Source organism: Erythrolamprus reginae, chromosome 4, assembly GCF_031021105.1.
Source record: "Erythrolamprus reginae isolate rEryReg1 chromosome 4, rEryReg1.hap1, whole genome shotgun sequence".
NCBI lineage: Eukaryota > Metazoa > Chordata > Lepidosauria > Squamata > Dipsadidae > Erythrolamprus > Erythrolamprus reginae.
Window position 1 is genome coordinate 27592463 of NC_091953.1, and position 23417 is coordinate 27615879.

A 23417-nucleotide genomic window follows, 5' to 3' on the forward strand; every position below is an offset into this window, starting at 1 on the left:
CACGCCCCTTTCCGCCCCCACTGGGCCATAGAAAAATTGTCTTGCTGAAACTGGTCCCTGGTGGAAAAAACGTTGGGGACCACTGATTTAAACAGAACACCCACAAACATTGTATCTTATCTTCTGAGTATAAACAGAACAATCATTTAAAATCTGTTCCACTTTAGTTATTGTTTCTTTTGTTGTCTTCATCTACCTTTTGTTTGAAAATTGTTTAATCATCATTAGAACAAAACAAAACTCATTCCTTGAAGTTCAGCAAAGTATTCAATTCCTTACAAATATCTTTATTCCTTTATAAATACTATCCAACAGGCCAGATCAGCATGTGGCTTGGGCAATAAATAAAATTAAAAACAATTGAACTTTAGTAAAAACTTGTGTTTGCTTTTCTCTTCCAATAGCATGGTTATTATTTCTCTTTACAAATTATATTTGTAATAGAGATGAAAACATTATTTTAATTGACTTCTTTTTATTTTTCCTTCTTTTTAAGTTTAAGACTGCAACTTTGCAGGTTATGAGACAGTATTTTCATGAATCTGTTCCAATTATAAATCCATTTTGCCACATGAATATGGTTTGATCAATTGTATTCTGAACATAAAGAAATACTGCCCTCAGATAAGATGATATAAATTACTGGTAATTAAGTTTAGGTATCATACATTGTACTTAAAACAGACCTTTGTGAGATTTCGACAGATCAGTCACATTGAAAATTACATTTTCAGTGATTGGTGTATTGAATTTCAATATATACATATCTCTGTGTTTCTCCCAATATGACTCCCGAAATGCCAAAAAAATATTTTGAAACAGATCCTGCAAAAGAGTACTTTTATTTTGCCATAGCATTTTGACTGTGGAGATTCTAAGTCATCCAGGTCATGGTTGTTCCCCAAAAATGCTTTTTCCTGTTTTCTTTTTGAAGACACTTCACTTCTCATCCAAAAAGCTTTTTCAGCCCTAAAGTTGGAAGGGAGGGGGTATTTTGGCACTAACAAGGGTGCCTCAGAGCTGAAGAAGTTTCTTGCATGAGAAGCGAAACACGTTTGAGACATAGCATTTTGACTTTCTCCTTTTCTCATTTATTATTATTGTTGTTGTTGTTATTATTATTATTATTAATTAGATTTGTATGCTGCCCCTCTCCGAAGACTTGGGGCGGCTCACAACAGTAATAAGAAACAGTGTAACAATGGGACAAATCTAATAATAAAAAATATATAAAAACCCCAACAACTAAAAACCATACAGCACATACATACCAAACATGAAATATAAAAAGCATGGGGGAGATGTTTTAGTTCCCCCATCCCTGGCAATACAGGTGGGTCTTGAGTAACTTGCGAAAGACAAGGAGGGTTGGGGCCGTTCTAATCTCCGTGGGGAGTTGGTTCCAGAGAGCCAGGGCCGCCACAGAGAAGGCTCTTCCCCTAGGGCCCGCCAAACGACATTGTTTGGTCGACGGGACCCGGAGAAGGCCAACTCTATGGGACCTTATCGGCTGCTGGGATTCGTGCGGTAGAAGGCGGTTCCGGAGGTATTCTGGTCCAATGCCATGTAGGGCTTTAAAAGTCATTACCAACGGGTCATTTAACCTCTTGTACTTCTCTTGTACTTCTACGAAATTTATTCCACAAAGTTCTCTAACCTTTCAGATGTGGGAAATTGTGAGGGACCAAATATGGAGAGAATATTTTCTTAATATACTGCAGACAAAAATCACTGACATGCATTTAAGGCAAAATACATAATTATCAGTGCCTTTTCTCATATTAACCATCCTTCTATTTCCTTTACTTTTACTATAGCTTAGAAATTGCCACCTACCTGTCCTATTCTTAGTCTTTTGTGATCAGCTTCTTCGTGTTTTCTGCTTTTTTCCCTACTTCTTATTGCAATTTTTGAATTGCTTAATTTTACTTTTCTTGTTAGATGCAATATTGCTGTTATCTTCATGACTGAAATGGTGGTAGATCATAGTGTAAGAGAAGACTGGGCTCTTCATCTTCCATTGCTGTTGCATGCTCTGTTTTTAGGTAAGAAATAATGACTAAACAAAAATTTAAGTGGAAATTGAGTTTGTTTATGTTAACAAAACTTTTCAATGCATCTCCTCACTAAACAATTATTCTCATTCATTCTTGGCCCAATTATTATTTTTGTACTCCTTTGTGTTATTCCTACCAGCCCACTCATATCCCCTAATAGAGTACTTTTTCCCTCAAATAAAAGTATTACATTTTATGGAAAAAAATGGCAATAAATTATGAGAGAGACTTTTGGACAGAAATACCCACAATAATGTCCTTTTAGAATTAAAAACCGTACATTCCATATGGGGGGTAAAGGTAGAAATTTCTCTGACTTTTCATTATGGTAAGTTAGTTTTCTTTTATACTTTGATTCTAAAATGGCATCCGTCACATTATACTGTCGGTGGGAAATTATTAAATAGTCACCATTGAGTGCCTGAAATACTATTCAGACTATTAACTGGTTCTTGGGATGTTCAGAGTTTGAAAGTGATATAAATCACTAAAATAATACAGTAGTACCTCTAGATATGAGTTTAATTCGTTCCAGAACGGAGCTCGTATGTCGATCAACTCATATCTGGAACAAATGGCTTTAGACTTTGTTTTTCCCCGCCGAGATAACCAGAATCAAGGATTCTTGCGCCACCTAGTGGAAGCTCGGCTCGTATCCCGAATTTGAGCTCGGGTGTGGAACAGAAATTTCGCTCCCGTCGTGGCTCATAACTTGGAATACTCGCATGTGGAGCAGCCCGTATCTAGAAGTACTACTGTATATGAATTCGAATGACATTTCTCCAAGAATTAAATTGGCAGACTACATTCTGACAGTGCTATAAGCTTCCTGTCATGAGGCTTCATTCTTCTGCAAAAATAAGCAAGACAAAGCACTCAGGCTGCCTGGAGCACATATCCAAGTTCAGTACCAAGACTTGGCATGATGCCTTCCAGGAAGAAATCCCAAATAGCCATCTTTGGAAGAAAGAGGCAATGAGATTAGACAGGAATACCTCAATCCTGCCCTTGAATGATGCCACAGAACAGATTGGGGATATGATAGGAACTGTTGCAAAGATTATTAAAGAAAAGTTTGCAAACATAGTGCCAACTTAGCAAAGGTCATCTATATCTAGGCAAAGCAGAGTAAATGTAAATCCCTCAAATTTGGTCACAACTCCACCGTCGTTGTAATCCAATTTGATAACCTCTCAATTAACCGATTGTCTTGTGAGATTTTTTTATGTTTACCTATCACTGGATTCAATTGTTTTTCTCTCTCTCTAATGTTTAGCATTGTAGTCTTAGATTGTGTAATGTTTATTGTTTGAGTTAAATTTTTGGTTGTTGCTAGGATGATGGGTCATGTGAAGTACTGTCTTCAAAGACTGGAGTATTAGATGTGGAATTCCTCTAATGCTTGCTGTAATGTAATGGGAGATGTCTATGGAATTTCAGTGCTGTAAACTATATCTTTGAAAAACCCCAGAAAATACAGTGACAAATTACTACTATAGAATTTAGTTATGCCTGCCCATGTACAGGAGTCAAGATTTATTCAAACGTGTTAATACTTTATTACAAATTGATTAATATAACTAAATGTTTTGGCTCTAATGCTAATTAACTTTTTAATTATGTACCAAATTAATTCTTAGCAATCAGTCAAATAATAATTCCAGAGTGATCTCCAACCCAACCAATCAGGTCTCCCAATAATGCATTCGTCCATCGTTAAACCAGTAGATTAATCTAATGAAAGGTTGCAGCTTTTATTTTTAGAATATACGAAAATCATGTAAACTGTATAAACAAGAATAAAATTATATTTTGGGTTTTCCGAAATAAAAGGCTCTTCAAATACGTTTTCCTTTTTCTAGCATATGAACTTTTTGTGCTTCTTAATTAATCAGGCTTCCTGATCGTTTTCTTTAGGCCTTGATCATTATCGTCCAGAAGTCTTTGAGCATAGCAAGAAGCTGTTGCTCCATCTTCTGATTGTGTTGTCATGCAACAGCAACTTTCAAGCCATAGCCTCAATGCTTCTTCAAACTAGAGAGATGAATGAAACCAAGACGCTCACAGTCCAGCCTGTGCATTTGCCTGAATTTTTCTATACAGGTATTCAAACACCAGTTCTTTGGCTTTGTTTCAATTTTGCTTGGCTGTCATCACTTTCATAACTTTATAGTGCTCAACATAGAAAAGAATGGATATAATAAAGATTCCTTTTCTGCACATTTTAGACACATATTCTGTTTTAGTATAGCGGTACCTCATCTTATGAACGCCTCTTCTAACGAACTTTTCAAGATATGAACCCGGTGTTTAAGATTTTTTTGCCTCTTCTTCCGAACTATTTTCACCTTACGAATCCAAGCAGCTGCTGCTGGGATGAAGGGGTTTCTTTTTTCCCCCTTTTTTGAAGAAAGAAAAGGAAGGGGCAGCTTGGAGGAGTAAAGATTTTGCATGCTTGCAAAGGCACTGAAACGGTGTCTTTTTAAGAAAGAAAAGGGTGGGGCAGCTTGGAGGAGTAAAGATTTTGCATGCTTGCAAAGGCACTGAAATGGTGTCTTTTTAAGAAAGAAAAGGGAGGGGCAGCTTGGAGGAGTAAAGATTTTGCATGCTTGCAAAGGCACTGAAACGGTGTCTTTTTAAGAAAGAAAAAGGGGGGGCAGCTTGGAGGAGTAAAGATTTTGCATGCTTGCAAAGGCACTGAAATGGTGTCTTTTTAAGAAAGAAAAGGGTGGGGCAGCTTGGAGGAGTAAAGATTTTGCATGCTTGCAAAGGCACTGAAACGGTGTCTTTTTAAGAAAGAAAAGGGAGGGGCAGCTTGGAGGAGTAAAGATTTTGCATGCTTGCAAAGGCACTGAAACGGTGTCTTTTTAAGAAAGAAAAAGGGGGGGCAGCTTGGAGGAGTAAAGATTTTGCATGCTTGCAAAGGCACTGAAACGGTGTCTTTTTAAGAAAGAAAAAGGGGGGGCAGCTTGGAGGAGTAAAGATTTTGCATGCTTGCAAAGGCACTGAAACGGTGTCTTTTGAAAAAAGAAAAGGGAGGGGCGCCCCCCTTGCCTTTCTTCCTTCCCACTCACCCTTTAGCCTAGCCTTGCTTCTTCCACCCGCCCCCTTTAGCTGCTCCTCCCTGCCCTCTGTTCGCCTCCCTTCTAAAGTTTAGGATTTTCCGGAAGGATTTGCACGCATTATTTGCTTTTACATTGATTCCTATGGGAAACATTGTTTCATCTTACGAACTTTTCACCTTACGAACCTCCTCCTGGAACCAATTAAGTTCGTATGATGAGGTACCACTGTATTAAGTTCCGATTGGATCTATCTATATTAGATTTTTCTTCAGTGACATATTTTCATATGTTTAAGAAAAAATATATGTTTGTACTTATGTGACCTATCTCACAGTGACTGTAATGTAACAAAATATGACTTCTGTGTTTATATAGATTTTTTTACACATTTTTGCTAGGTGGTTTTGACTTTTTGCGGGAGTATCAGTCTTCCCTTGTGCCGGATTCTGGGCTCAGCTCTAGCTCCACTTCTTCCAGCATCAGCCTTGGAGGAAGCAGTGGAAATCTCCCACAAATCACCCAGGAGATAGAAGACATTGGCCCAACTATGGAGACAAATGAAAAGGCAAACAAACTAATAGAGTTTCTAACTACCAGGTAATCGAGGCAGAATTAATATCCCATTTTACTTCTTAAAAGCAGTATTGTGTGCGTTTAAAAGAATTTGTATAATTTATAATTCATGAAAAAAGTATCCTTCGTTAACAGGTTTCTTGGGTATAACAACATAGGCACGATGTCTCATTTTCTGCTTTACAAATAACAGGCAGTTTTTGCAAATGCCAATGAGGGTTCCCTCTTTCTAATCTTAGCCAGAAATGAATATTAGTATTAAGCCGGTGTAGGAAACTGATGTAAAAAGCATTTAATTTGCTTGGAGCAATTTATTTCAAGTTGTGGAGAGAAGAATACATATAATAATTCTTTTTTGGCTGGCAGATCGCTTCTTTAAAAATGTAGCATCACTCTATGAAATAAAAATTGGCACTGTCACTCAAATGCTTCATTCCCAATTGAAATTCAAAGCAGACTCTTGAATTAATCTTTTATTTTTATTTTTCATAGCTAGCTAAAATGAGAAATATTTTTGCATCAGAGGCTAAAACTGTCATCTTCATCTTAGACTTATTAAAATGGGATAAACATATTTATACATTGTGCACATCAATAGTCTCTTAGAACAATTACAAGGCTTACCTAACTGTCCTGATAATACAGCAAGTTTTAGTGAGAATAAACAAAGAAAGAGCCATAGTTCAATGAAAGAACATCACCTCAAGGGAGTATTCTTCTGCTTTCTATTATGATCATATAGTGACTGTAAAGCTCTTCCTTCTTAGTATTTAGCATGAGGGTAACATAATTCAGAACTTTTCATATGATCATTTGCTCTTAATAAGAGTATCAAAATGATGTCTTCCTTTTCCAAAACTGTGTCTATAGAACAATGATGGCGAACCTTTTTTGGCTTGGGTGCCAGTGAATGAATAGTTTTCACTGTCCCCAGAGTTCAAGAAAGCCTCCTAAAACCTGGGGAGAGCAAAAAACGGTCCAACTGGAAGTTGAGAAGTGAACTTCCGTTTGGCCTGTTTTTTTGCCATCACCAGGCTTTCCTGAAGCCTGGGTAGAGCAAAAACAGTTGAAAGTCAGCTGGCTAGTGTATGCATGTATGCTTGAGCTGACATAAGGCAATGCTTCGCGTGTCCTCAAATATAATTAATAATTAATAATAATTTAATAATAATAATTTATTAGATTTGTATGCCGCCCCTCTCCGTGGACTCGGAGCGGCTCACAACAAATAATACAATATAACAAATCTAATATTAAAAACATCTAAAACCCCACATTAAAACCATACAACAAAATAATTCCATGCATTAACTATATATACCTGGGGGTATCTTAGTTCCCCCATGCCTGGCGACATAGGTGGGTCTTTAGCAATTTATGAAAGGCAAGGAGTGTGGGGGTGGTTCTAATCTCTGGGGGAGTTGATTCCAAAGGGCTGGGGCCGCCACAGAGAAGGCTCTCCCCCTGGGGCCTGCCAGCCGACATTGTTTAGTCAACGGGACCCGGAGGAGGCCAACTCTGTGGGACCTAATCAGTCGTTGGGATTCATGCAGCAGAAGACGGTTCTGGAGGTATTCTGGTCCGATGCCAATATGGCTCCGCGTGCCACCTGTGGCAGGCGTGCCTTAGGTTCGCCATCACAGGCTTGCAGTCTTCATCTGAAGGAGGATGTATGTGAACTGTGTTATTGTGGTATGCTATTTAAAATGATTTATTGTTATCTCAAAATAAAATATATCAATTTTCTGATTTTTAAGAGCATTTGGTCCGCTCTGGTGCCATGAAGATATCACACCCAAAAACCAGAATACAAAAAGTGCAGAACAGCTTACCAATTTCTTGCGTCATGTTGTGTCTGTCTTTAAAGATTCAAAATCAGGTACTAAACCAATTGATTTTATAACACCTTTACTTAACAAACAATTTTCCCAAATTTTATTTTGCTGGACAAAATCCAATTTTCACAATAATTGTTGCTCACAATCACTAGTAAAAATAAAATAAACAATGGCATATAGATTTGTTTTTATGATTTGAGCACTGCCACAAATTATAGAAAATGATTTGAGCGTAGAAAATTGATTTTAGTTGTATTGCTTTATTGATTTCCTATTTGGAAATTGATTTTCTCAGGATTCAGATGAGGGATTTTTCCAGCATTCCTTAGAGACAAAATTTGCAATACCCTTGAATACCTTGTTAAATAAATCCATTGAATTCTTCACTAAAGAGGACATAAAGCTCTAAAGAGTTTTAAAGGCATTTCTTCAATGTACTGCATGGTACATTGGAGGTGCCTGGGGAACAGTCTTATCTGGCATCGGTTTGATTTGGTTGGTGATGAGAAAATGGATAGTCTTCAAGCAGCATGGCCACCTATGATTCATATCCATGCCCCTTCTGGTTGATTGAAGCACCACAGAGGTGACATATGGGTAGATCCTAGGGATGGATTATTCATTCTTGACAGAGAGAATTAGATTCTTGGCACCATTTAAAGAGGTGTTTGTACATCCCCTTTACAAGAAGCCATCACTGGACTTTTATCACTCTTGATAATTTTCATCGAGTCTCCCATCTCTCTTTTCTAGGGAAGATGTTGAGTAATGATTGTGCTTCAGCTCTAATTATTTGGATTATTTGGGCCCTTCAAGTCAGGTTTCAGATCCGGATAGGGAATGAAACAGCATTGGTCACATTTTTGGATGACCTCTGGCAGGAGCAGGATGGAGGTAGTACATCCATCCTGCATCTTCTTGACCTCTTGGTAGATTTCGTCAACCATGGTATTCTTTTGATCAATTTTAGGAGCTTGGAGAGAGGGGACAGTTGTGCTGGTTCTCCTCTTTCTGATGGAGCTGGTCCCAATCGCTGTTAATAAATTGTTGTTGTATATTTGCAGTCCTTGATTTGTAAGTTCATTGCTCTCTTGTCTCCTTTTTAACATCTACATGAAACTACTGGGTAAGATCATCCATCACCGTAAGAGGAGGTGCCATCAGTATTCTGATGATACCCAGTATAGAAAGGTCCCATCCCACCTAGTCAGGAAGAGAGGGTATATTGCAGGTATATATCTCCATCCCGGGTGAATTGAATTATGCTATAAACCATCTTTTGTGGTGCATAGAGGCTGTGGGGAATTGGATAGGGTACAAACAGGCTGCAGCTGAACAGTAGTAAGATAGATTGGCTGTGTATAAGTTACTCTGTATCTGGGAGCTAACATCATTGGTCCTGGATGGGGTTGCACTGCCCCCGATGGATCTACTGTATGATTGCAGGTTCCTCCTGGACTCATAACTCCTGCTCGAGAAGCAGGTGGCAGTTGTGGCCTTTGCTCAACTTCATGTTGTAAACTAGTTATGCCCTTTCCTGGATCAATAAAACTTTGTTTCAGTCACTCATGTCCTAATTATCTCCTATATTGAGAAGTACAATGCATTTTACATGGGAGTACTCTTGAAGAATATCGAGATGTTGCATTCATGCAGTGAATGAATAGTTTTGAGACTCTTAGATATGTAACACCTCTGCTATGCAAGCTGCATAGTTTTCTTCTGGGTCCAATTTGAGGTTATCAAATTTAAAGCCCTTTGTGCCATGGGACTAGCCTTCCTAAGAAACTGTCTCATCCCAATTACATTGTCCGTTCCCATCAGATCAAACAGGGAAGGTATACAGTGTTCCCTCGATTTTCGCGGGTTCGAACTTTGCGGAACATCTATACCACGGTTTTTCAAAAATATTAATTAAAAAATACTTCGCGGTTTTCCCCCCTATACCACGGTTTTTCCTGCCCGATGACGTCATATGTCATTGCCAAACTTTCGTCTGCCTTTAAAAAACATTTTTAAAAAATAAACTTTAATAAATAAACATGGTGAGTAATAATCTAAATGGGTGCTAAGGGAATGGGAAATTGTAATTTAGGGGTTTAAAGTGTTAAGGGAAGGCTTGGGATACTGTTCATAGCCAAAAATAGTGTATTTATTTCCGCATCTCCACTTTGCGGAAATTCAACTTTCGCGGGCGGTCTTGGAACGCATCCCCCGCGGAAATCGAGGGAACACTGTATTGCAAATACTATTGGTTAAATAATTTTGGCCAGTGGATCACCTTTGGAACATCTTACTCCCAGAAGTGAGGCAAGACCCCATTTTTGTCTTTGCACAAGGATGTTAAAACCTGGGCCTGTCAATTGACATAGAAGTTGATGAGTAATATAGATCTCAGGAGTCACTAGTGATGTGAAAGTGCTCCCTCCATCTTTTTTTAAATGTGTAATAACTTAATTTCAACTTTGTCCTTAAGTCTGTTAACATTGTTATATTTATGGTTTAAATACTTAAATTGTATTTATGCCATTTTTTATGTTTTTATGGTAAATTGCCCAGAATTACCTAAATGTAGAAATTGGTGTAGAAATGTAGGCTGGTGTAGAAATTTGATAGACAAATAAATAAATGCTTCAGATAATCACTTTCACATTAACCAGCATTTGCCTCCTCCCTATGATTAAAAATTTAAAGGTTCCTGACAATGTCTTCTTTTATATTTCAGAAACAAATAAAAATTTGCAATATACAGTGATCCCCCGATTATCGCGAGGGTTCCGTTCCAAGACCCCTCGCGATAATCGATAACTCGCGATGTAGCGGCACGGAAGCAAAAACACCATCTGCGCATGCGCGCCCCTTTTTCCATGGCCGCACATGCGCAGATGGTGGAGTTTGCGTGTGGGCGGCGGGGAAGACCCTTCGGCCGCCCAACAGCTGATCTGCTCCACAGCGCGGCAGCAGCGAGGAGCCGAAGATGGGGTTTCCCCGTTGCCCAGGCAATGGGGAAACCCCATCTTCGGCTCCTCGCTGCTGCCGCGCTGCAGAGCAGATCAGCTGTTGGGCGGCCGAAGGAACCTTCCCTGGGTCTTCCCGCCGCCCAGGCAAAGGGGAAACCCCAAGATCGCTTGCCGCTTGCCGCTTGCCGCTTGCCCGTCACCCGCTCGCCCGGCCGCTCGCTTGCCGCTTGCCCGTTCGCCCGCCCGGCTGCTCGCTTGCCGCTCGAGAGCAAGAGGGGGAGAGATAGAGAAAGAGAGAGAAGAAAAGAAAGAGATGAGAGAGGGAGGAAGAGAGTGTGAGAGAGGAAGAAGCAAGATAGAGAAAGAGAGAGAGAAAGAAAGATGAGAAAGGAAGGGAGTGACGTCATCGGGTGGAAAAATCGCGATATAGCGATTCGCAATGATCGGGATCGCAAAACTCGGGGGATCACTGTATATATAATTCAAATTCATGTATTATATATGAGATTATATGACATTGATCCTGGTTTGGTTTTCTCATCAGGCTTTCATTTGGAGCAGCATCTTAGTGAAATTGCATTGCAAACAGCTCTTTCTAGTTCCTCAAGACATTATGCTGGCCGCTCTTTTCAGATATTTCGGGCTCTAAAACAGCCACTTTCAGCCCACGCATTGTCCGATCTGCTTTCAAGATTAGTGGAAGTTATAGGAGAACATGGAGAAGAAATTCAGGTATAAATACTATCCTAACTTGTCTTTGTGGAAACATAAGAAGTTGTCTTTCATTGTTGGATGATCTAGCTCAGTGCTTTTCATAAGGACTAGAGTTTTTTCTTAATTTTAGCTTAGCAGATATCAAATGTATGCACCACTTAATCATAAACAGCATCTCTTTCACAGTTAATTCCAAAAGTCATGCTAGAGTCTGTTTAAATATTTAATGAAAACTAAGATTAGACAGTAGAAATTTAATAATCCATATTACTGGTAGTAATGAAATGATTATATTGTTGTCAGCTTAAGATGGGTCACTGTAGAAATTTTTTAAATAAGTGAAATAAATATGCTGATATGATCATATTTCTGTATTTTTGGCAGGGTTACGTTATGGAAGCCCTTCTTACATTAGAAGCCACTGTGGATACTCTGTATGATTGTCTCAAGAACAGTGATCTTTTGACAGTTTTATCACGGTAATTAGTTTTTCTATTCAATTAAATGTAACATTTTCTATAAATATTTGGCTATAGAATTCAGAATGCAGCTGTCTGGTGTCAGGGTTCCAACTGATGCCCTAATAAAAGCAAGAACCCCAAGCCATTTAGTAAAATCCACTTGTTTATTAGGAGCGCCATGTTGACACAAACTAAGTGAAGCCAACTCTGACTTGACCCAATTTGTGCTTTGCCTCTGATCCTGTTGCCCCCTCCTCCCAAGGAGTGTCACCAGTCACATTCCTCAGTGAAGCAATTTCGCGGGTTGTAGAACTCACTCACTCTGGCTCTTGCGGGTGGAGATGGTCTTGACTTGGGGCGACTAGGATCTGTTTTGTTTTGACTGAGGTGTGAATTCCTTGGTACAGCTGCAAGGCGTGATTTCCCATACCTGCCTATGGCAACTCGGGAGCAGGTCAGTTGACATTTGGCTTTCATCACTTCCAGAAGTTCGGAGACTACACACATATACACAGAAGTGAGGATTTAATTCAAATGCAAAATATACAGTTATATGTAGAAGTTCTGCAATATTGTTCAAAGTTTATGTTATGTCATCTCAACATCTGAGGCCATTGGGCATTTCAAAGAAATGGATCTTGTAAAAAAATAGGTATTAGTAAATCCATTTGGGATATCATTTGTTCTTTTCATGAAATATTACCATTATTAAAATGATTATTAAAATTATTTCTGTTTCATTAGAAAGCATACAATATTTAGCCATCTGTCTGTCCATATGGAAGTCTTTCATCCAGATTTCAGCTGTGATAACAGCTGCAAGTGCATCACTTACTTCTCCTGTCAAAGAAGTTATTAGAATTCAAAGAATTGAAATAAAACATCTACTATAACTGCCACAGCTTGAGGCAAAGTCACCTCTTATGTCAAAAGCCTTCCCACCTCGGTTATGTTACATTTTGCAATGATTTGAATATATTGACATTTGTGAGTGATTACAAAACATTGGATATTGGAACACTAGTAGCTTCCTTGCTTCCCAGCAGTGAAGCATAATAAAATATGAACCCTTTTGGACATGAACACGTTTTACCTTCACCTTAATGTAGTCCCCTGTCATGTCAAGTTACTAGCTTGTTGGTAGAATAGAAAGCTGCGTGAATAAAGAGGGAAAAAAGAGAAACAGAAAATAAAATACAGTGATACCTCGTCTTACGAACTTAATTGGTTCCGGGACGAGGTTCTTAAGGTGAAAAGTTTGTAAGACAAAACAATGTTTTCCATAGGAATGAATGGAAAAGCGATTAATGCATGCAAGCCCAAAATTCCACCCCTTTTGCCAGCCGAAGCGCCCGTTTTTGCGCTGCTGGGATTCCCCCGAGGCTCCCCTCCATGGGAAACCCCAACTCCGGACTTCCGTGTTTTTGCGATGCTGCAGGGGAATCCCAGCAGGGGAATCCCAGCATCGCAAAAACGAGCGCTTCGCTGGCAACGGAAGTCCGGAGGTGGGTTTTCCCAGTGAAGGAAGCATCAGTGAAATCGCAGCATCGCAAAAACACCGATGTCCTCGAAAAGCCACCTCCGGAGCTCGGTGTTTTTGCGATGCTGCGATTTCACGGAGGCTCCCCTCACTGGAGGGGAGCCTCAGGGGGATCCCAGCAGCGGAAAAACGGGTGCTTCGCTGGCAATGGAAGTCCGGAGGCGGGGCAACCCAGCGGCCACGGTGGGTTTGTAAGGTGAAAATAGTTTGTAAGAAGAGGCAAAAAAATCTTAAACCCCGGGTTTGTATCTCGAAAAGTTTGTATGATGAGGCGTTTGTAAGATGAGGTATCACTGTACTCTTGAATGCTGCATGAAAAATAAAGTTGACAGACCGGGTTCACGCAACGAGTATAAGCATCTGTTTTCGCCTAGTTATTGCTCACCTAGCACTTTGAAAACATGCAAATGCGAGTAGATAAATGGGTACCACTTCAGTGGGGAAGAAACAGTGCTCCATGACATCATGCCAGCCACATGATCACAGAAATGTCTTTAGACAGCACTGGCTCAACCTTGAAACTTTTAACACCTTTAAAGGCTCAACCTTTAAATATGTTAAAGGGTTAAATAAGATTCAGGAGGGAAGTGAACACAAGAACAAGGGGACACAATCTGAGGTTAGTTGGAGGAAAGATCAAAAGCAACGTGAGAAAATATTATTTTACTGAAAGAGTCGTAGATGCTTGGAACAAACTTCCAGCAGACGTGGTTGGTAAATCCATAGTAACTGAATTTAAACATGCCTGGGATAAATATATATCCATCCTAAGATAAAATGTAGGAAATAGTATAAGGGCAGACTAGATGGACCATGAGGTCTTTTTCTGCCGTCAGTCTTCTATGTTTCTATGAAACAGGAATGGGCATCACGTATAATCAGCAACAACTAGCAGAGTAAAGTCCGCAGGAATTCCTTTCCTTTCCTTTCTTTGACTCAGTGCTGCATTGTATGCATTTAAATCTTTCATGCAGTAGTTTCATTATAATTTTACTCTCTGCTTTCTAAAAAAAAAAGTGTTCTCCTTAAAACAGAGGAGAAAGAAGATGGCTTATGTCAGTGTTTCCCAACCTTGGCAACTTGAAGATATCTGGACTTCAACTCCCAGAATTCCCCAGCCAGCATTCGCTGGCTGGGGAATTCTGGGAGTTGAAGTCCAGATATCTTCAAGTTGCCAAGGTTGGGAAACACTGGCTTACGTAGTGCACTTTTTGTTTTTGTCCCTTCGTGATATGATCTCTTTGAGTTCAATTAGTTGGGGGAAAGATCAAAAGCAACATGAGAAAATATTATTTTACTGAAAGAGTAGTAGATCCTTGGAACAAACTTCCAGCAGACGTGGTAGATAAATCCACAGTAACTGAATTTAAACATGCCTGGGATAAACACCTATCCATCCTAAGATAAAATACAGAAAATAGTATAAGGGCAGACTAGATGGACCAGGAGGTCTTTTTCTGGGAGTTGAAGTCCAGATATCTTCAAGTTGCCAAGGTTGGGAAACTCAGATTTCTATGTTTCTATGTTTAATGAGCAGAAAATCTATGGAAGGGATAGCTTTGTGTGTTTTTTTAACCTCTCCTTGAAGATATTTCTGCTTAGGATTACAGCTGCAATTAAATTGATCATTTATTCGTATGATTGTTTCCTCTTAGTTCGTCCTCACCAGACTTGACATCAAGTGCAAAACTGACAGCCAATCGGAAGAGCACAGGGCAACTTAATGTGAATTCAGGAGCTGCCAGTGGCAGTACGGGCACTGCTGAGCGTAGCAGACATCAGAGGAGTTTTTCAGTGCCTAAAAAGTTTGGGGTTGTGGACAGAACGTCTGACCCCCCTCGCAGCGCTACTCTGGATAGGATTCAGGCTTGCACGCAGCAAGGCCTTTCCTCCAAAACTAGGAGCTCCTCTTCTTTGAAGGACAGCCTTTCAGACCCTACCAATATTAACAACCCAACTAACCTGCTGGCTACCATTTTCTGGGGAGCAGTGGCTTTGATGGAATCTGATTTCGAATTTGAGTATCTCATGGCACTGAGACTGCTCAGCAAGCTACTCGTCCACTTGCCACTGGATAAAGTAGAAAACAGGGAAAAATTAGAAAAGCTACAAGGACAACTGAAATGGACAGACTTCTCAGGGCTCCAGCAACTCCTGCTCAAAGGTTTTACTTCCCTAACAACTACTGATCTCACACTGCAGCTGTTCAGTTTGCTGACTCCAGTATCGCGTGTATCCATGGTTGACTCCTCTCAGGCTATAGGTACATCTAATACATGTTTTCTTTATTTTTTTATCCCAAATAAAATGAACATAAAATCCCGAAAGCTAAACTTGGATTTGGAATTTATGTATTTGTATAAATAGCTAATTACAAAATCTTGGAAACAGGCTAAGCAATTACATAAGTCATTATGTCAACGCTTCCTGGTTATTATTTTATTTATTTATTTATTTATTATTATTTGGATTTGTATGCCGCCCCCTCCGAAGGGTTAGGGTTAGGGTTAGGGTTAGGGTTAGGGTTAGGGTTAGGGTTAGGGTTTATTTATTTTTTGATTTGATTTGATTTGATTTGATTTGATTTGATTTGATTTGTATGCCGCCCCTCTCCGCAGACTCGGGGCGGCTAACAACAGTAATAAAACAGTGTATAGCAATAATCCAATACTAAAAACAGTTAAAAACCCATTATATAAAAACCAATCATACATACACACATACCATGCATAAAATTGTAAAGGTCTAGGGGGAAAGCGTATCTCAATTCCCCCATGCCTGGTGGTAGAGGTGGGTTTTAAGCAGCTTACGAAAGGCAAGGAGGGTGGGGGCAATTCTAATCTCTGGGGGGAGTTGGTTCCAGAGGGCCGGGGCCGCCACAGAGAAGGCTCTTCCCCTGGGTCCCGCCAAGCGACATTGTTTGGTTGACGGGACCCGGAGAAGACCCACTCTGTGGGACCTAACTGTTCGCTGGTATTCATGCAGCAGAAGGCGGTCCCTGAGGTAATCTGGTCCGGTGCCATGAAGGGCTTTATAGGTCATAACCAACATTTTGAATTGTGACCGGAAACTGATCAGCAACCAATGCAGACTACGGAGTGTTGGTATAACATGGGCATATTTGAGAAAGCCCATGATTGCTCTCGCAACTGCATTCTGCACGATCTGAAGTTTCCGAACACTTTTCAAAGGTAGCCCCATATAGAGATCGTTACAGTAGTAGAGCCTCGAGGTGATGAGGGCATGAGTGACTGTGAGCAGTGACTCCCGGTCCAAATAGGGCCGCAACTGGTGCACCAGGCGAACCTGGGCGAACGCCCCCCTCGCCACAGCTGAAAGGTGTTTCTCTAATGTGAGCTGTGGATCGAGGAGGACGCCCAAGTTGCGAACCCTCTCTGAGGGGGTCAATGATTCTCGCCCCCAGGGTGATGGACGGACAGATGGAATTGTCCTTGGGAGGCAAGACCCACAGCCACTCCGTCTTGTCTGGGTTGAGTTTGAGTTTGTTGACACCCATCCATAATGAAAAAAATGCATATTGTGCCATATTCCAAGTTTCTCCATTCTTCCTCTACTTCAATCTCTACTTCTTTCTATTAATGAAATGGGTACTAATTTAAAATTTAAAAAGGAATAGGAAAACCGCCTTTCTTTTCTTACCTTTAGCTTTCTGCCCAAGTTATTGTAGCATTCCTCTTTACTTCTAAGTAAGAAGAAGCCCAGTTAACCTATTACTTTAGTAAAATGAATAGTATAATCTACTATTTTATCATTGTTCTCCCCTGGGCATAAAAACCTACAAACTACGCTTTCCATTCCATATAAAATCTTGTATATAATATACATTTATATTATTATTATAAGCAATAGTTAATAGCAATATATTTTGCATATTACTGAAACGATAAATGACTCAAAGTACCCAATTATTATTTTCACATACATGTAATCAGATTTAAGAAAAGAGACATGGATTGTAGTTTTGGTGTATAATGTATGTTTTTAGTCAGTTTCATTTATTACCATATAAAATATTACAGTGTCACGCTTATGTTTATTTCTATTCTTTTAATGCCAGGATTTCCATTGAATGTTTTATGCCTTCTGCCTCATTTAATTCAGCACTTTGATGGCCCAAATCAGCTCTGCAAGGATATAGCAGAAAGGATTGCTCAGGTACTCTATGTTTAATATTATGTGGATATTATTAAATCCAGGGCTGCTTTTTTTCCCCTTTTTGTTTTTAATGTATGTTGTTGTTCACTTGTTAGGTCTGTCTAGAAGAAAAGAACCCGAAGTTGTCAAATCTTGCACATGTCATGACTCTCTACAAAACACACAGCTATACAAGAGATTGTGCAACTTGGGTGAATGTTGTTTGCCGTTACCTTCACGAAGCATTTACTGACGTTACTCTGAATATGATTACTTATCTTGCTGAGGTATGTTTTAATTAGTTCATCCTTTCTTCTCATAGTTCTAACAATAGATTTCCTGAAAGATTTAGAACAACACTGAATCTAAATACACATTATGTTCTGTCAAGCTCTCTGGTAGAATCCTCCCAAAAATTCACAGGCACAAATTTCAGACACACACACGTTTGAAAAGTCAAAACAATGTTCTTTATAATGAAAATTCACTTAAACCAAGCCCTCTTTTGGCATAGCAAAGAGCACTTGTCTCCAAACAAACTGGTAATTTATACAAGTCCCTTATCAGTCCTGTGATACTTAGCTTGCAGCTGTGAGGCAATTCACAGTCCTTCTTCTTTCACAAAGTGACACACACTTTGCCCTGGTTTAGTTTCAAAGCGAGGAAAAATCAGCACATAAAAGGTCAAAGTCAGGAAAGCAGTCATGAAACACAATGATCAGATAATCCTCCACAATGTCCAAACCCACAGGCTGCTATTTATAGCAGCCTCACTAATTACCACAGCCCCACCCAACCACAGGTGGCCTCATTTTCTTTGATAATAATCTCTCAGTTGTTGTTGCCTATGCATCGCTCTCCGCATGCGTGGCTGTATCATTAACTCTTGTTCTGAATCCAAGGAGGAGCTAGATAATTGATCTCTTTCTGAGCTGTCTGCCCCACTCTCCTCCTCCCTGTCACTCATGTCTTCTTGGTCAGAGGAGCCTTCATCAGCAGATTGCAAAAGAGGCCTGCAGCATGTGGATGTCTCCCACACATCCACAGTGCTTGGGACAGGAGCTGGGCCAGAGCTAACCACAACACTTTACAGAAATTATTTATAATATAAAGAAGGCAGTGATGATTGTAGCCAATAAGACTCCAGGTTCCTTGGAGCAGGAGCAGTTTTAAATTTATTTATTTAAGAAAATTTGTATGGCTGTCCATTCACTCTTAATGATGCTGGGCAGCTTACAAAAATACAAATCCAATATACAATTTTAAAAAATACAGCCTCACCCCAGTGACAAAAATCAATGAAAAAAGCCACTTAATGGCTTCAATCCCACTTTGGGCTTCTCAGGCCCATTGGCAAAACCCGGTCTTCGGGGCCATGGGAAAGAGTGTCAAAGTGGGGTCCAAAATAAATGCAACTTTAGAGCCACTATGTCACGGGTATCAAACTCGTAGGCTACAAGCTGGATGCATCACACGCTGGCCACACTCACCCTGAGTTTAGCAAAGAGGGAAAAAGTTGCGATGCATCATGTGACTACAACATGATGCTGTCAGTTTGACACATCTGCACTATGTGATCTGGGAAAAGACAGAGCTCCTTTAAAGAATTGTAGACGGGGGTGAAATTCAGCTGGTCCAGACAGGTTCTATAGAACTGGTGGCGGCGATTATGTGCAGTTTGGAGAACCGGTAAATTGCATCACTGATCGGCCCCGCCCAACCCCTCCCCTCCCCCCCACTCCTTCTCTTCTCCTTCTCGGGCTCATACAGACAGAGCAAACATAAGAAAGAGGCAAGAAGCAACCAGGTTGAACACTAGAACTTTTCTGTCAATTCTGTGGGTGTGGCTTGGTGGGGTGGTGCCGCCCCACTTTGCCATGAGTGATGTTAAGTTGGCCATGCCCACTCAGTCACATGACACACCCACCAAACCATGCCCCCAGAACTGGTAGAGAGGAAATTTGAATGTGACCCCTGCTTGTAGGCATATGCTGCATTCATTCATATATAATCTGAAGAACCCTTTGAAATTAATTGGGAAAAGTGTACAGTCCTAACATCTGTTTCCTAATTCAATATATCATGTGTTCACATATTTTGGCTAATCTATTTTATGTTACAATATAAAATTCTAATCTTTAGCTGTCTACGGTAATTATTATTATGGTTTATTTAAGGATTATGAATTTTTCTAATTTTTTTCACAGCTGCTGGAAAAGGGGCTTCCTAGCATGCAGCAATCACTTTTACAAATAATCTATAGTCTTCTTAGTTATATGGACTTATCAAACTTACCTGTTAAACAGTTTAACATGGAAGTACTGAAGATCATAGAAAAATATGTACAAGTAAGTATATTTTGCTCATAGTACTTGTGTAGAAACCAGTATTTATTCACTCATTTCTTCCCATGTCTCTCAGTCTCAAAGACCTACCACTATTCTTTCGTTATTTAACATTGTTAAATAAATGGACAATTAGCACTCTACCCCAGTGTTTTTCAACCAGTGTGCCGCGGCACACTAGTGTGCCGTGAGACATGGTCAGGTGTGCCGCGAAGCTCAGAGAGAGAAAAAAAGCAAGAGAGAGAGAAAGAAAGAGAAAGAAAGCAAGAGAGAGAGAGAAAGAAAGAAAGAGAGAGAAAGAGCGAGCGAGAGAGAAAGAGAACAAGAGAGAGAGAAAGAAAGCAAGAGAGACAAAGAGAACAAGAGAAAGAAACATAGAAACATAGAAGTCTGACGGCAGAAAGAGACCTCATGGTCCATCTAGTCTGCCCTTATACTATTTTCTGTATTTTATCTTAGGATGGATATATGTTTATCCCAGGCATGTTTAAATTCAGTTACTGTGGATTTATCTACCACGTCTGCTGGAAGTTTGTTCCAAGGATCTACTACTCTTTCAGTAAAATAATATTTTCTCATGTTGCTTTTGATCTTTCCCCCAACTAACTTCAGATTGTGTCCCCTTGTTCTTGTGTTCACTTTCCTATTAAAAACACTTCCCTCCTGGACCTTATTTAACCCTTTAATATATTTAAATGTTTCGATCATGTCCCCCCTTTTCCTTCTGTCCTCCAGACTATACAGATTGAGTTCATTAAGTCTTTCCTGATACGTTTTATGCTTAAGACCTTCCACCATTCTTGTAGCCCGTCTTTGGACCCGTTCAATTTTGTCAATATCTTTTTGTAGGTGAGAGAGAGAGAAAGCAAGAGAGAGAGAGAGAGAGAGCAAGAGCGAAAGAAAGCAAGAGAGAGAGAGAAAGAGAGGGAGGGAAGGAGAGAGAGAGAAAGACATAGAGGGAGGTAGGGAGGGAGAGAGAAAGAGCAAAAAAGAGAGGAAGGAAGGAAGAGAAAGAATGAGGGATGGAGAGAGAGAAAGAGGAAGGGAGAGAAAGAGGGAGAGAGAAATATAGCGAAAGGAAGGAAGAGAGAGAGAAAGAATTTTTTGTCCACACTTTTTTTAGCTCCCGACCCGCTCAATGTGCCCCAGGGTTTTGTAAATGTAAAAAATGTGCCGCGGCTCAAAAAAGGTTGAAAATCACTGCTCTACCCAACCTCTTTCTTGATATTGCAATATACGTCTGAAGGAATCACAGTGTAATTAAAACTGCAGGTACATTGTGGGACTCAATACAAAATTTTGTACCAATTAAATTCCTCTTCTACAAAAGGATAATTGAACTTCACCAAGCAAAATGTGTTTCCTGCTAGCAGATTCTGATAACTTTGTGATGTAGCAAGTTGTGTGACTTGTTTAAGCAGCAAGGAGGTGAAGAACAAAATAATGGGCAACTATGGCAATAAATTGTACTATAGATGACATATAATAATTACGGGAAAATATGGTATTAATATCTGCCTGATGGTATTTAGTAAAATATATAACCATGTAAGATGAAATCATCCTTTGTATGTTGTTTTTCATTACAGTTACTTTATTCAGAAATTGTTAAAACCAAAGTTTCCAGTAAATGCTTGTATGTTAAATTGGAATAGTAAATGTGTCTGACGTGGTAAAAATGATAAAATAAAGAAAAACAGAAAATAGAACTAACAAGCAAAGACACTATATTCCTCAGCTTGCTATTCCAAACTTGTTATTGTACAAAAACAATAAACTCTAATCAATAGAGTTGATAGAACATTTACTATTTTTATTGTTCTGGAAAATAAATCTGAGAATCTTCTCAAAATATCCAAAATATTGCTTTCTCTTAAAGTACCATGTTTAGAAAACATAAAAAATACTAAGATGTCAGATTCTGTGCCATGTAGAAGCCTAACAAGAAGCATTGATAATATTTTGTAATATTACTAACATTTTCTTCTTGCTGTATTTAGTATATGGTTTTTTAACATGTTAAATTTTAAAATATTATTTATTTATTTTATTATTAATGTATTAATTTCTAGGCCGCCCTTCTACTGAGACTCAGAATAATCTGATTTGCTATATTCAGTACAATCAGTTATGATGTATTTAATGTTACAGATATATGTTTTATATGTCTTTTTCTCTTTTAATATTAGATTTGTTCCACTGTAACATTGTTTTTATTATTGTTGTGAGCCGCCCCGAGTCTTCGGAGAGGGGCGGCATACAAATCTAATAAATTATTATTATAATTAAATTATTATTATATATATTTTTCAGTGTGTATAATTGTATGTGAATATTTGTGCAAATATTTGTTTACAGAGTATTCACTGGCGAGAAGCCCTGAACATACTTAAATTGGTGGTTGCACGCTCAGCAAGTCTGGTTCTACCCTCTTATCAGCATAGTGATATTTCAAAAATGGAAATACATTGTATCTGGAATAATGCATCCAAGGAACTGCCTGGGAAAACTTTAGAGTTCCAGTTTGATATTTCTGAGGTACTGTATTTGCTATAATTAAGATATCAATAACACAGGCTTATATACTTCCCCAAAGCTCTTTATAGCTTTCTCTGGGAAGTTTATAATGTTAGCATTATTTGCATATTGCCCCAAACAAACTGTGTCCTCATTTTACCAACCTTGGAAGGGTGCAAAGCTGAATTAACCTTGAGCCCTGTCAAAATCGAGCTCCATGTTGAAAGCTGTGAGCTGAATTTGCCTGCAGTATTGCACTTTAACCACTATGCCAGCAGTCTACATATTATAAAGTAATATCTCAATGAATTAAACAGAATAGGCAATTTAGCCAAAGTTTAATTAATAAGATTATGCGCAGAGATAAACCACATACTTACTTATGAGATTAATCTATTACCTAATACTATTTATTAACTTGTTGAAATCAAGAATTTCAAAAAACAGAATTTCTGAATATTAAAACCAACTACTATTCAGAATCGCAGTGGGAATAATATATGTAAATTTTAAATTTTTATTGATGTTTTGCTTTAAGACACCAATTATTGGCAAGCGGTATGATGAGCTGCAGACTCCTTCGGGTCGTGATGGAAAACATAGAATAATGCCTGTCACACGAAGCACATCTTCAACATCTTCTGGGTCTAATTCCAATGTCCTTGTGCCTGTTAGTTGGAAGAGACCTCAGTATTCTCAGGTAAAATCCTTACTGGTTTTCTGTAATGCTAGTTTGTTCCATGCACTTTAGATTTAATTATTGTTCGGGAATATAGAAATATTATTTAACAAGTACTGAAATATAGAAGATCCAAATTGCACCAAAGTAATATTTTCCAGTAGTATTAAGTAATATTAAGTTATCATTAACTGATTAATTAACTAATTCAAATTATGACGAATTAGAGCCAGAGTTATAATTTTTTAAATAAATGTTACTACTTTTTGTCTTGTTATTTTAAAAAATTCATATGTCTAACATTATTTTTAAAATCTCTTCTTTCGCCTTTATTTTTTTAAAGAAAAGAACAAAAGAAAAGTTGGTGCATGTTCTTAGTCTTTGTGGTCAAGAGGTTGGTCTGAGCAAAAATCCCTCTGTAAGTGTCATATTTCTTCTTATACCATTTGTGCACAATTAATTCATATTTTCAGTTTAAGATACTATCTTTCATTTGCCTGACCTGCTCCTCCT

The 23417-nt window shown here is 39.0% G+C and overlaps 1 protein-coding gene across 5 annotated transcripts in view; it reads left to right on the plus strand.

Annotated features, from left to right (window-relative positions):
* The window catches only part of FRY (FRY microtubule binding protein), a 232999-nt gene that overhangs the window by 178837 nt on the left and 30745 nt on the right, over nucleotides 1-23417 (plus strand). For all 5 annotated transcript variants that reach the window (XM_070749879.1, XM_070749876.1, XM_070749877.1 and 2 more), the window contains 13 exons: nucleotides 1942-2045; nucleotides 3975-4160; nucleotides 5521-5719; nucleotides 7453-7574; nucleotides 11038-11225; nucleotides 11592-11686; nucleotides 14864-15471; nucleotides 17287-17384; nucleotides 17480-17650; nucleotides 19571-19711; nucleotides 22067-22246; nucleotides 22764-22925; nucleotides 23248-23322. In XM_070749879.1, coding sequence (XP_070605980.1) covers nucleotides 1942-2045; nucleotides 3975-4160; nucleotides 5521-5719; nucleotides 7453-7574; nucleotides 11038-11225; nucleotides 11592-11686; nucleotides 14864-15471; nucleotides 17287-17384; nucleotides 17480-17650; nucleotides 19571-19711; nucleotides 22067-22246; nucleotides 22764-22925; nucleotides 23248-23322 — 2329 coding nt within the window. The remainder of the gene's footprint in view (nucleotides 1-1941; nucleotides 2046-3974; nucleotides 4161-5520; nucleotides 5720-7452; nucleotides 7575-11037; nucleotides 11226-11591; nucleotides 11687-14863; nucleotides 15472-17286; nucleotides 17385-17479; nucleotides 17651-19570; nucleotides 19712-22066; nucleotides 22247-22763; nucleotides 22926-23247; nucleotides 23323-23417) is intronic.